The sequence below is a fragment of the Haemaphysalis longicornis genome, unplaced genomic scaffold (genome assembly GCF_048455015.1).
Source record: "Haemaphysalis longicornis isolate Haplotype H1 unplaced genomic scaffold, Haemaphysalis longicornis Haplotype H1 scaffold_9, whole genome shotgun sequence".
NCBI lineage: Eukaryota > Metazoa > Arthropoda > Arachnida > Ixodida > Ixodidae > Haemaphysalis > Haemaphysalis longicornis.
Window position 1 is genome coordinate 149,291,912 of NW_027526460.1, and position 14,566 is coordinate 149,306,477.

Genomic DNA, 14,566 nt, shown 5'->3' on the forward strand with positions numbered 1-14,566 from the left:
AAAGGTGGGAACTAAGACAAGCGACCAATATCAACAATACAATGCGACTACGAAGCAACAGGGCACGTCAAAACCAGTGGAATTGACAAACGTTTGTGATCACACTTTGCCTTTTGTCTTCAAAGGCTACAACCAGCAGTCTTTTTTTTAACGAGCGAAAGTAGCGTAACGCCACCTCTTTGCCTTTTCCAAAACAAAATTAGGAACGGCGGCATTCAATCCAGACACGGTGGTTGTGCCCCAAAAATAGCTACCACCAGCACTTGACTTCCAAGCGGATCACCCGGTTGGTGCCTCGTCGTCCTCAGCATCATCGATCCGGGCAGTGACAGTTAGACGCTTCTTACCTGAGAAATGTTGTGCTCGCCTGTGAGCACATCATACACCACTGCGTGCAATTCCTTTCACATCAATGTAATCGCCAAAAGTACTTGCTTTAATATGTCCGCCAGTGGTGCTCGTTTGTGAGTGCATCATACACCACTGCGTGCAATCTCTTTCACATCAACGGTATCGGCGAAAAAACACTTGCTTTAATATGTCCGCCAGTGCTGCTCGTTTGTGATCGCATCATACACCACTGCGTGCAGTCTTTCACATCAACGGTATCTGGAAAAAACACTTGCCATAATATGTCCGCCAGTGGTGCTCGTTTGTGAGCGCATCATAGACCCCTGCGTGCATTCTATTTCACATCAACGTTATCGGCAAAAACACTTGCTTTATATGTCCGCCTGTGGTGCTCGTTTGTGAGCGCATCATACACCGCTGTGTGCAATCTCTTTCACATTACCGTAATCGGCAAAAAACACTTGCTTTAACGTGTCCGCCAGTGGTGCTCGTTTGTGAGCGCATCATACAACACTGCGTGTAATCTCTTTTACATCAACGGTATCGGCAAAAAACGCTTGCCTTAAAGGGGCACTGACACAAAAATTTTGCATCTTGTTTTTTTTGTTGCGATAAGTAGCTAGTGACCTACTTATAACCTGTAGAAACCTCATTTGCTTCAGCGTGCGACGGTTGTTTAATAAGAGGCATTTTCAATGTGGCCAGTCGCAGTTTCGGTTTCAGCGAGTGCCGCGAAACGATGGATTTTGTGGATTTTGTGTGAACAAAGCTGACCACGTGACCGTCGGAGGGATATCACAGAGCAGAGCCGCCGTAGCACTGTCGAATCCGCATCGACGGCAGTTTCTGCGAATGCCCCCACGTACTGATCTCGTGAGGCGCTTAATTAAAAAGCGACCGTGGATGTGACGCAGGCGCTGCGAGTGCAAATGCTACCGCGGCTAAAGAACGACGCGCGACGCTCGAGACTGTGGGTGGCAAGATGCGCGCTGGGAGCAGCCGGCCGGTCTGCCTACAGGCCCGCCTACAGATGTGTTCGGCTTAGCACTGCGGCGGATATTCGCGTGCCGCTCTCGTAAGCGGTGCAGATGACAATTTTTAATGCAACCCGCCATCGCATCATTAACTCCTTTCTCATGTAAGCCACCATGGTCGGGACTTGGGGACAATTTCGTGCAGCGGTAACAAGCTATCACTCGAGCTACCTGCACCGGCCGCGGCCATGGCCGCCGCCTGCACAGCGACCGTGCGGCTAGCTCAGTGGGCTTTTCATGCCTCCGCCGCGTTTTCGCATCCAATGGTAATAAACAGTAATAGAAACAGAGTGCCTGGAAACGCCGTAGAACTTTGGGCGTGGCCAACTGCCCGATGAGCTGACAAAATCACGGCGCCTCCGCGGCCAACGATCGGGTCGTTCGTTCTCGAGAGCAGAAGCTCCGCCCTCCGGCCCTCCGATTGGAGCGGCGAGCCGGGCGAGCCGGCAAAAAGCGCCGGCAGTGCGGACGCGGCAAACACAAACTCGTGACGTGTGTGGATGTTGTTTATTTACAATTGCGCGTGGTCCTCTGCTGGCTGCTCGGTTGCGTTTCGCACACTTTAAAATTGATTTTAAATATGTTCTAGGCTGTATTCGCCGCTGATATTTTGCAGATGATGTATATGTGTTCCCACCAATCTATCTCCGAAGTTATCTCGCCTTCAAAATTTTGTGTCAGTGCCCCTTTAATATGTCCGCCAGTGGTGCACGTTTGTGAGCGCATCATACACCCCTTCGTGCAATCTCTTTCGCATAAAAGGTAGCTGCAAAAGACACTTGCTTGAACATGTCCACCGGTGTGGTTTTAGAAGGATTTCCGCTTACTTTTACCCAACTTTACATTCCGTCGTGGTTTGGGAGCCAGTGGAGTGTATGTGCAGTGGGTGAGTTGCTCCACCCGTTTGTCAGCCGCCAAGTCTTGGGGGGAGGATGGAGAGGGCGCACCTTGTATTAAGCGTGGAGGAAATTATGTTCAAATTAACGTGCTTTTACAGCGAAGCTGTATATGTGTAATCCCACCCGTGTTGAATGCAAACTCGTGCCAGTGTGGAAAGAAAACTCGGCGAGTGGAATGAACCTCAGGGACTTGTGATGAAAAAAGATCTTACGCATGAGTTGCACTCACACTGCAAATGCTCTTCCCGGCAATGCAATTTGGTCTTGCGTTGAAGCCGAGTTTGGGAAGATCGGTGTAAGCTTGAAAGCGGGCTTTTCCACATTATGTGTTGCCCAGTTAAGCATCGCTAATTACGTAGGGAATATGCTCGCAGCTCTACTGTATACTGCTTTCAACCACCGCCACCTTTCCCCTGTGTCAGGTACACTGCTAGCCACGGGCGTACCCTGCCTCCACCCTTCTTTTTTTATGCGTGATGCATGCGCAATCAAAATTCTGGCGCTCACAACGCGGGTGCCGATGCGACCTGATTGTTCTCCTTGGTGAAGCGGTGTGGGGTTTTGTGTTACTCAGACAGGACGCCTACGATTCGGAGGGAAATGGACAGCGCCATGTCTGGGCCCTCGAATAAAAGTGTAGTCATTTGAAGTTTACCTCAGATAATTAGAAGGAAGTGCACAGCAACTAGCTGTTGAAAAATGACGGACACTCACACTAACGCGGCAGACTTGAAAGTAACGAAGCTGTATGCAACCATCAAGACCATCATCATCAGCAGCAGCGAAACAGCAGCAGCCTATCAACGCCAACTGCAGGGCAAATGCATCTCCCATAGATCTCCAATTATCACAGGTCCTGTGCTAACTGCGACCAATTTATCCCAGCAATCTTTTTGATCTCATCCGCTTATCTCCCTTTCTGCCGCCCCCTGCCATGCTTGATTTCACTAGGAATGTACTCTATTACACTTAATCACCAACGGTTATGTTTGTTGCCTTCACACTACTTCCCCTGTACACACACCTACTTCTTTGTGATTCACTTCACTTCACTTTACTTTATTTCCTTAAAGACCGCCGAGGGTGTATTACATAAGGGATGGGTTAAAAAATAAAGTTTTTTTATTGACACGGGTTTTCATTGCGAAAGATGTGCAGACAGTTAGTCGAAAAATGTTGATGGACAGGAAATGGCCTCGACGTCGTGGGGAAGGTAATTCGCTAATTACTACTAATTTCAGGACCATCACGACGGTTTTAGCCCACGATGGCAACCGATTTGCTTCTTTTTCCCTGCCGCACCGACCTTCACTCCATCATATTTGCGATAAGAGTGATCATCCTGTATTTTTTATGTGATACCAATGTATATCACCTTGGAAGGGCGTAGACTATGAAGCGTCTTTCTCGTAATGAGCAAGTGTTGCCACGGTAACGGTGAACGCTGGAGTCTTCCTCTTGCCGGTCAAGTTTTGCCGCAATTATAGTGAACGTTGGAGTTTTTTTTGCCAATGTTGGCCAATCTTACAAAGTGGGTATGCTTCGCTTGACAAACATCCACCGGGGATTCTGCTGCCGGGCGGTCACCGCAATATTGGCCAATCTCCCAAAGTGGGTGTGCTTGACTTGACAAACGTGCACCGTGGTTGCTTGGCGGTCGCCGCTAGGCACGAGGTCACGTGCAGGCATTCCCGTGCGCTCGGCATTTTAAGTGCAATGCACTTCTTAAGCGACCCTGAACCTGCGTCCACCGGTGATGTCCGCGCACGTGGAGATGGGCGCGCGCAGCCTGGCCGCTGACATAGCACATACCCACTTGGGGGATTGGCCAGGAATCTCCTCGTCTTCCTTGGCAACGGGGGGAGATGGGCGCGCGCTGCCTGGCCGCTGACATGCACATACCCACGTGGGGGATTGGCCAAGAATCGGGCGTGAGAAGGGCTAATGCACCTGCTTAAAGGAGTACTGACACGAAATTTCAAAGCTGAGATCCGCTCTAGCAATCAAGTACAACGACAACACAAATAGGTGTCTGTGAATAAATGCATCTTTCTTTCTTTGTAGTTGTGTGTGTGTGTGTAATCTCTCTTTCGCGAACATTACCGAACCGCGCAAATTCAACTCGTGCATTCGCACTTTCACATTCTTCCCCTCGGGGAAATGCGGGGAATTTTTTTCTTCGTATTTTTAACTGCACACACGACACTAAAGATTTGATAAACAGCTTCGCTGCTAATAAGAAGTGTGCCTATCGCCAATTACACACAAAGATATTTTTTCGTTAACGTCTTGCCCAGCACCCAGCATTGCTGGGAATACTTCTTCACGGAGTGGAGAAGGCACAATTTTTATGGACACCTTCTCTGGAACCCGGCCAGACCCCCGGTGCTATTCCATTAATTGATGGTCAAATTAACTAGCTGCCATTGTACCAGTTGTATTACAGCCAAGAAGCCATAACAATCGCTCTTTTGGAGAGGAAGAGAGATAGAGACGTTTATTAAAAACAGGTGTCATGATTGTCCTAGGGCGGGTGTCCTTGGTTTGGCGCTCCATACTGTCCTGCTCCTCTCCCGGCTCGAAGAATCAAGTCCCTCTGAATCCCAAATTCGAAGCTGGCCAGGGCTGCCTCCCATAACGCGAACGTATTCGTTGTGGGGTATACTGAAGGCAAGATGACACGGCAGCCCTACGTAGTATGAAATAATTTGGAAGGATTTCCGCACTTATCGCATGCGTTTTTGTGTTTTGAGGGAAAATTTGGGCAGCCAGGAATTGTGTGGGCAACTGTATGTAGTTTTCGCAGGGTTGGAGCTTCCGCGGAATAGAGGTTCTTGTCAGGGTTGGAGAAAAGTGCCAGTGCACAACTTTGGATTGTGAGACGTTATCCGAAGCCTCTCGGGAGGGGCTGGTGAAGGCTAGGACAGTTCCCAGCACGGTTTCCCTCCAGCGCCTCATTTCAAGGAGTGCAGATATTGCCGTGATAATGATTTGGTGTTTGTGGCTCTGGTTTGCTAAGCCGTTTGTAAATTTTGCCATTCTTAATATTCCACATAGGCTTTTCGGATCAGAGGCATTTTTGGAGGCATTTTTTTCCTCCCCATAGCTTATTGCCAGGCGTTGAGCACGCGTTTTGGCTTCGTCGGCAGTGGTGTGTGCTGGAGTGATGCGACTTTTGGTGGCTTCTTGGAGATCGATTATGACGACGGAGGCATAAAACTAATTCTACAAAGCAGGTCGCTGTAGGGGACGTTTTTTTGTTTTCATATTGTTTACGTGAGAAGCCTAGGCTACTCTTGCTCTAATTCTCTCTCTCTTCATGCAAGTATTCGACGGCGTTTCGAGGTAGAGGACCACCTTTAGTCTTGTTCTTGTCTACTCGAACCCATTTTCTTAATAGTTTAATGTATGTCAGCGGCGGACCCGGCTCTCTGCAGGATGTCCCTGCCTCTTCAAATTTTAGTAGACGTTGTTTTTGTGAGATGAGGAGTGGCTCCCTAATTTCTTCGACGGTAATGGATACACCCAAGCTAAAAAGCTTTATATTTGCGTATAATTTGGCAGACCGAAGGCCGCTTTCTAAGCCGTGAGGGTATGGCGTTTATTTTATCAGTCTCGTGTCTGTTAAGGTTATGGAAAGGCAAGCTATATGCCAGGTGCCTAACTTCCAGGGCCTGTAAAATTCTCAGAGTTTCTTCCTCCTTGAGGCCGGCTCTGTTTTTAGCTATTCGTCTCACTATTCTTGCAATTTGCAGAGTTTATTTCTGATTCATTTTCATGGTGAACTGTGCCTTGCCATTACTGTGAATTAACATCAACTGGGCTTTTTTATCTTCTCCTTGTATTTGTTCTCTCCAAACGGACTGTTTATATCTGCCCTGCGCTTACGTTGCGGGTGTTTTGGGTTCCGAAAACTGCAGGTTTATGCTGGTAGTCAGTGCAATTCATTTTCTCCAGCGAGGTTTTTCACCCAGTTTTTGGGCTCTTGAGGTGCATCTTTTTGTTTGTGCCAGTGATCCGTTGGTACTTCTTTGAAATTTAAGCACGAAATGAAACATAGACAACAAAGCGGGAAACAAAGAAGGAACCGCGGACATATTGAAGAAGGACGATACCGGTGGATCCGTTGGCAGCCCAGATTGTTATATCGTCGGCGTAAAGAGTCGTTGATATCTTGCAGCTTTGGGGATAATTTTGAGCCCTGTGGCGTCTCTTTGTTGGTCCTGTGCTAGAGATTCGACGGAGTGCATTTATTTCTATGAACGCGGCGAGATTCGATACTAAGGTTTTTAAGTACTTGCATTCTTTGGAAAAGCGGAGAAACCATCTTTCGGAAACCATTTTACACTGGTGTGGAAGGGTTGGCTATGAAACGCGGGGGGTTTCTTTGTTTTGTGAGTGATAATTTATTGTTTAAGTAAAGTGAAACGTAGCATACGAGGACAGCCGTAATGCCAAGAAAAGGCTTTCGGTATGCGTTTCTCGACATGCCCAACAAGCGTAGAAGTACAATGGCAACAGTAATGGAGGTAGTGATGCAGATATCGGTAAACTATTGGGAGTGGCAGCGTTACTTGCAAACGGGAGATGCTACACGACGAGAAGCCATGGCGCCCAGAAAAGGCTTTTGGTATACGTTTCTCGAAATACCTAGAGCGCGTACAAGTACACTGTGTAACAATAAAGGCGGTAGTGATACAGAGATAGGCAAACTATTGGGTAAGGAAGTTGTATAGGCAAACGGGAGATAAACATATTCGCAAGCCATACTGATATCCACAACTAAAGAACAGGAGTGATTGCTTGTTTTTGTTGCCTTGACACTAAACTTGTTTCAGCCACTCAAAGCAGTTAATTCCAAATACTATGGCAAAGTAATACCGTGGAAACCCATACTGTAATAATTGAGGCGAAGTTTATTATTGCGTACCAAATTTCTGTCAGTCAGATTTCGATTTTGTGCATCAAGGAAATGTTTCTTGATAACAAAATGACAATGGCCAGAATTATATGTTCCATGAATATATGCTTTGAGAGTTGTTTCAACTAAGCTACATTTTTGTTTCGCGAGTTAAAATAAATGAAATAAATTTTCTCCATTCATTGAACTTACACAAGGTAACAAACACGTAGTGTGTAAAACAATCTAAAAAACAACATGGAGTATGCAGAAGCATTTCTTGTAGGGTCCGTGATTAAAACAATCCAATGAACAAAGAATCGCAATACGCGCGTACGCACGTATTATGGAAGAAAGGGTGAGATGCAAGTCAAGTGTATGCATACGGCATGCACATCTTGAAACCAGTACAATAGGTAGGTTGCCGCTTAATTTTAAGAGGTGCGACGTTCCTTGCTGTCGTACTTTGTTTTGTCGTTTGCGCTGTGGTTCGGCATAAAGGCGGTCAGACAGTTTTAGGCAGAATAAAGACTCGCTGAAATGTCCCCAGGATCCCAATTCCCTCAAAAGAAAGGCAGCTGGAGCTCGTAGAGGCGTGGGAGACGCCAACTCGCTTCCCCGCTTTCTTCTTATTTTGTGGCTTGGTGGTGAAAACTGATAGTGATAATCTGCAGTTCTAATTAAGGCATTATAATGGCCGCCCGACTGAGGGAGTTCTGCGCATTGTTTAGGAGTGTGGCGTTTTGTACCAGTGCCACTTAACGGATGGTGTTGGCTTCGCAGATCGTTTTTCGTTCGTAAAACATTCCGGACTACTTGTCTGGGTTACAAAGAACGCTCGCAAGCAAAGCTTGCAACAATGTGACTCTGTGTGCGAAATCGAGAAACAAATCGTAAAACAGGAAATACCGGTATACATTTTTCGCGTCTCATTAGTACAAAGTCCTGATATTTCATCACATTTATGTGCGTAATACTTCCATATTCACCTTATCCTCATGAGTTGTTATTTATTCTTATTGAAGTATCCTAATAGCCCAACTTGTATCACATAGTAGGTTTAAGGGAAATACACTGAACATAGAACCTTCCAAAAACAAGAACTATAATAATGATAACCAAATTGAAAAGGGAATACCCTAAAAGTACCAAATCTACACAAGGGAATTGTAAAGTAGATCACTAAAAATTGCTACCAAAATTAATATAGTTGAATACGTAACATTTGCAAGGTGTTGTAAACGCTGGGAGACCCACATCCTAGAAAAGATAGACATTATAAAAAGAGCCTAAACAACTTACTGAATATTTTGAATGGTTAAAAATGCGACAACCGCTGTCCGAAAATAAGAAGCATTTGCTTGTTAGTCTAGCCCAATGGGCAAATATTTCTATTCTTTAATTGCTAGTACAAGGGGTGAGCTCTGATATATCTTGTTAGGGCGAAAAATCCTCGATTTCATGGTTCTGTGTTCTTCCCATCGGTGATCCTTGCATGGATGCAGGTGACAACGATGTTCAGCTTTCCCACCCGCCTGAGCAGCCTGTTCCATGAGATGCTGCGGACACAGCTGAGCCTCGACAAAATGCGGAAGTTATATCTGAGTGGAAGCGTCGTGCCGGAGGTGATCACGCAGCACGCCCGCGACGTCTTCCCGAACCTGCACAGCTTTCGCATCTTCTTTTCCTGCACTGAATGCCTGGGGCTGATCACCATACCTGGGCCGGATGAGATCTGCTTCACCGACGTTGGCGTGCCGACACCGAACGTTGAGCTGAAGGTGGGGACTACCCTCGTCCTTTTTCGGTGAACATAACGCTATCGGTTGACTAGATAAAAGAGCTCGTGAATTCAATAGAACTCATGGCTACGATTGCGGAAAACAAAGAATAGGAAGAGAACACAAGAAGGAGCTGCGCACTCCTTGAATGCGCTCGTTCTTGTGTTTTCTTCATAGTCTTTCTGTGTTTTGCGCCATGGTAGCCGTGAATCGCTTCCAAAAAGGCCAGCTCACTGTGTCGCTTCATAGCACTGTTTGCTTGTGTGACAGTAGTTATTCGCCTTAACAAACGGCAATGGGTACGTGGAAACCAGATTGAAGAAAATTGATGTTACAGAACGAACTGCACAACCTCTTATAATTATATCGAGAAACACATACGGGTGTAACAGGATAATATATGTCTCTCGACAATACGAGGCGAGCGCTTTTCCTAAAAACGTCAGGAGAAAGTGGAAACGCACGCAGAGGCAATGGCCACATGACGCCGGATCGCTACTAGATCTCTGACTACAGCACAAGTCACGGCCGATCTGACGGGTCAGGTCAAATATCAATCGGTTAACCTGCAACTGCCAATAGGCCGAGTCAATGTGGCGCATGCATTTTTTCTCCGATAATTGTGTTTGGTATTTTTATTGGTAATTTACTAGTACTTTGTACAGTGCCTGTGCATACATGTATTGACTTTATTGTGACATAGGTAAGGTGGTGGTTCGCGATCCCTGCAGGGCTATGTAGGCTTCAGAAGCGAGAACAATGGAGCCGATGTAGTTAATGCACAAGGGAGGGGCCTCGTCTTGTGCTTTAGGATAATAATTCAGACCCATTAATTTTGCCTAATTTTAAACGGCAGATGGTGCTGCTCTGTTTAATGCAGCTTTCGCGGGTGTCATTTTTCCAAAAGAAAACAGGAATAACTGAAGACATACATTAACTACGTTCACCCCAATGACGGAGACCAAAAAATGCGCGTGTGCTGCCGCAGATATTGTCGGTGACCACGGGCGAACCCCTGGGTCCGCACGAGAATGGAGAGATCATCTTTCGCACCCCTTCATCATTGCGCGGGTACTACAAGAACCCGAAAGCCACAGCCGGCTTCCTCGACGACGACGGCTGGTGCCACTCCGGTAATAGTTTTGCCTTTCAATTATCAATGAAGATATGTTCACACCTCAAATAGTCCTCCGACATGCGAAATAAACTCCGACGGTGCCACGCTCGCTGGAGTGTTATTATTAGGATGGTTTAAACTCAGAAAGTTTAATATCCAGTTAATGCAGCCTTGACAGAGTACTGTGCGAGCTCGACGAGAGAACTAGCGTTGTTGCTCACACGCGGTCTGTTGGCACAAGAGAAATGGTCAATCGAGCTCTTTCAGAGTGCGCGTATAATAATCAATCAATCAATCAATCAATCAATCAATCAATCAATCAATCAATCAATCAATCAATCAATCATGTTTATTTACGTGCCCAGGAACAGCCAGAGGCCTGCGTGCTGGCGCACGGGTAGTTACATGAAAAAAAAAATACACAAAATACAAGAAACATATAGCAAGAAACAAACAAGTGACAAGACACACACAAATTGAAGTAGTGAAAATGGCAGAAATAAAGCACAGGCGGAGCCTGGGTACAGATAAAAAATAAACAAAGATGCCTATGTTGCTCTGCCTGTCGTAAAGGCCACACGACAGGCATAGCGTCAAAGTTTGACAGTAATACAACAAAAACAACGGCAAGAGTGTAGAGACAAATGATAAGACGAACAAATGACAGTAAACAGTTTCAAAAATAGGCAACTATCAGTTGGATAGACACAACCGCACAGAAACCAAATTCCAGAAAAAAAATAACGACAGACATATCATAGGTGTTTAACATACTGTATTCAACAGCGCTCTACGGTAAATTGTAAAGGATTTCTGAAAGATGTCAAGGCGTTCAAAGAAGCGGTTGTAACAATTCTGTATTTTGCGCACAGGAGAATGATTGGAGTTGCGCGCAGCGGTCAAGAACGGGCGATGCGACCTGGTGGGCCTTTGTGGTACACTAAACTCTAAACAGTTAAGCAGGTCTGCGCAAGAAAGGTCGCCATGAACAATTTTGTGAAGAAATGTAAGGTCTGCACGCATACGTCTGCAGTTCAAGGAAGGGATGGAAGGGACTATGGGTAATTCAGAATCAGGATGAAAACTGTGATTGTGATGACGGTGCTTAAATATGGATAAAAACTTCTTCTGCACACGTTCTAATAATTCACTACTAGATTTGGAGATGCCGTTCCAGGCAACAGAAGCATATTCTAACTGTGGTATACATATTGCATTGTATAGCATTAGAAATGGATCTGGAGAAGAGAATTCCTTTGTAATCCGACACACATTTCCAAGGCTTCGGAGTGCTCGCCGGGTGATGAGCCTAATATGAGGAGAAAAAGAGAGGGTACTGTCGAAAAGCACCCCTAGGTCCCTAATCTCATCAACCCTTTGCAGAGGAGCTCCCTCAATACTGTAGGAAAACAGCAAACGGTGGGTTTTCCGGCTGTAGGTGACAACCTTTGTTTTAGTGGGGTTTAAAATTAGGCAGTTTTTCCTGCACCAGACCGATAATTCCGACACATCCCTCTGCAAGGCACAGCAGTCCTAAACACCGCTAATGTGCCTAAATAGTTTGACATCATCAGCATAGAGAAGAAAAGAAGAGTTTGTTAACACTGTTGAAACATCATTGATAAAGACAGAAAACAATAATGGACCCAGCACGGAACCCTGGGGTACACCACTTGTTGCAGGGTAAACACTAGACTTTTTGTAGTTAACATCTACATAAAAGGACCGGTCAAGGAGATAGTTGGACAACAAGGCAACAAGGCTTGCGTCTACACCGGACTTAGCAAGCTTGTTAATTGTATAATAATAATAATAATAATAATAATAATAATCAATCAATCAATCAATCAATCAATCAATCAATCAATCAATCAATCAATCAATCAATCAATCATTTATTTGCGTGCCCAGGAACAGCCGAGGGGGCCTTTGTGCTGGCGCACGGAAACAGAAACACACGAAACATAATGTACACATCTTTCAAATACAAAATAAAATACAAAATGCCAAAAAAAAACGAAAGGATAGCTTATGTTGAAGTTATGGAATGAAAGTCATTTAGGTGCATGAACTCAAGGATAAAAGACAAATGCAGAACAAGAAAAGTTGGCAGTTACGCCAATACAAACTCACAGACATGCTTGCGAAACAGAGTAGGGCAATCATTAAATATATCAAGGTAATCCGAGTACCGATTGTACGTGCATTGCAGTCGGAACACAGGGCACAAGACACGCAGACAATTGGGGTTGCAAAAGGTATCATGTTTCCTGGTCCACTTTTTCGGCACATAAAGACGAACATGCTGTAGCGGCTCACCACAAGACACTATGCCGTGCATAATTTTAAAGAGGAAGAGAATATCAGCCTTGTTCCGCCTGGAAGTTAAGCATGATAGCGTCAATGAAGAGGACGATCCAGGGTTATAATTACTACTATCGGCAAAGCGATGGTTGAAGATAGATATGAACTTATTTTGGACCCTTTCTACAAGCTTACGGCTTGTTTTGCTCGTGCTGTTCCAGACAACAGATGCATATTCAAGCTGAGGACGACATATAGTTGTGTAGAGCTTGAGAAGAGAAATCGGTTCCTTGAACTCCTTGGACACGCGACAGACAACGCCAAGCGATCGAAGAGCTCTGCGAGTAATTACCTGAATATGTGGAGAGAAGCTCAGTTTACTGTCGAAAGTGACGCCTAGGTCATTAACCTCTACCACACGTGGGAGTAATTCACCGTTGATGTTATAGGGAAACAAGATGTTGTCAGTCTTTCTTGTGTATGTCATTACCTTAGTTTTAGATGTATTAATGAGGCGTTTGTTGCATGAGCACCAATGCGAGAAGGACGAGATTGCTCTCTGGAGAGCGGAACAGCTGGCAGAGTTGGAAACAGATTTAAATATTTTTACATCATCGGCATATAAAAGAAAATTACAATCATTTAATATTGTCGCGACATCATTTATAAAGATTGAGAGGAGAAGTGGCCCGAGAATTGAGCCCTGAGGGACACCACTGGTGACCTCATAGGAAAGAGAAGACTGTCCATTTACATGCACGAAACATGACCTATCACATAAATAATTGCATATAAGAGATATCAGGGATGGTTGTATATCAAGCTCAGATAGTTTTTTGGCTAAGAGCTCGTGGCAGACGACATCAAAAGCCTTGCTTAAATCAAAGTAGACTACATCAAGTTGACCTCTCCCTTGCACAGCTTCCGAAGCATGCAGCATGAAGTTGACGAGATTGGTAGTGGTCGATCGGCCCGCGAAAAAACCATGCTGTTCAGGTATTATAGTGGTATTTATACTGAATGTGAGTAGTTTATGCAGTTTTGACTCAAACAATTTAGAAGCAGCACATAGAATAGATATCGGTCGGTAGTTCGTGGGGTCGAATTTAGAACCTGTCTTAAATACAGGAACAACCCTTGCATTCTTCCAACGAGCGGGGAACTTGCCAGACTTGAGAGAAGTTTGAAATATACACGTCAATACTGGAACTAGGATATCACCAAACGCTTTCAGTACGGCAGAAGGAATGCCGTCAGGGCCGCATGAAAATGACGATTTCAATTGTTTCAGAGCTTTCAAAACGAGACTTTCCCAAACAAGCACTTCTGAGTTTTTACAGTAACCTATAGATTGTGGAGGGGGGCAAGCTGCACTGTTTTTGCCATAAGTGGAACGGAATTGTCGCGCAAAGGCATTGGCCACGTCCGATATGCTCTCTCCTCGTTCATCGATGAGGTTAATATTCCCAGGTGAATTTTTACATGTTTGAGAGCGGACGTGGCCCCAGAAAGCTTTTGCATTGCGTGTTGCATCAGCCTCAACCGATGCAATGTAATTCGACCTATCGCGCCTAACCAGACATTTACAAAGAGATCTGAGTTGACGAAACTCATTCTGCCACCTTCCTGCCCGTTTTCTTAGCTTGCTTGTGCGCTCGATTTTTTCTCCCCAAAGCTCGTTTAAGTTCAGCAGAAAACCAACGCGGCAAATTGCCTTTCTTTCAAATTTTTGGGGAACAAAGCTCCTCAAGCCATCGTGAACAACTTCAGTAAAAAAATCGGTCTGTTCATCAACGTCGTTGAGGTTAGCTATCGGTGACCAATCAGTGTTACTAAGAAAGTGAAATAAACCAATGTAGTCACCACGAGCAAAGTCGTAACTACGTCTTCCTGGTGTGCAAACAGGGGGACTGTAATGGAGGAGAGATACGTTATGCAATGAAATATGTAATGACGGATGAAACTTGTCCGGTTTTACAAGGTTAGTATGACTGCGCGAGACGTCGACAGCTTCCAAGCTAGTCAGACACAAATGTAAGACGTTCCCACATGAATTCCTAATGAGGTTGCACTGCTGCAAGGAAGTAAAGGAAATAAAATCAAATAGAAAGTCACACTTCGGAGATATTGGATGAGACGCCTGACTGACCCGCTGAGTCTCCCAAGAAATCCCCGGTGCG

At 45.3% G+C, this 14,566-nt stretch overlaps 1 protein-coding gene across 1 annotated transcript in view; it reads left to right on the forward strand.

Annotated features, from left to right (window-relative positions):
• LOC144152018 (putative 4-coumarate--CoA ligase 2) overlaps positions 1 to 14,566 on the forward strand; it is a 97,843-nt gene that overhangs the window by 58,254 nt on the left and 25,023 nt on the right. The window contains exons 6-7 of the mRNA XM_077683203.1: positions 8,690 to 8,965; positions 9,954 to 10,098. Of these exons, the coding sequence (XP_077539329.1) occupies positions 8,690 to 8,965; positions 9,954 to 10,098 (421 nt within the window). The remainder of the gene's footprint in view (positions 1 to 8,689; positions 8,966 to 9,953; positions 10,099 to 14,566) is intronic.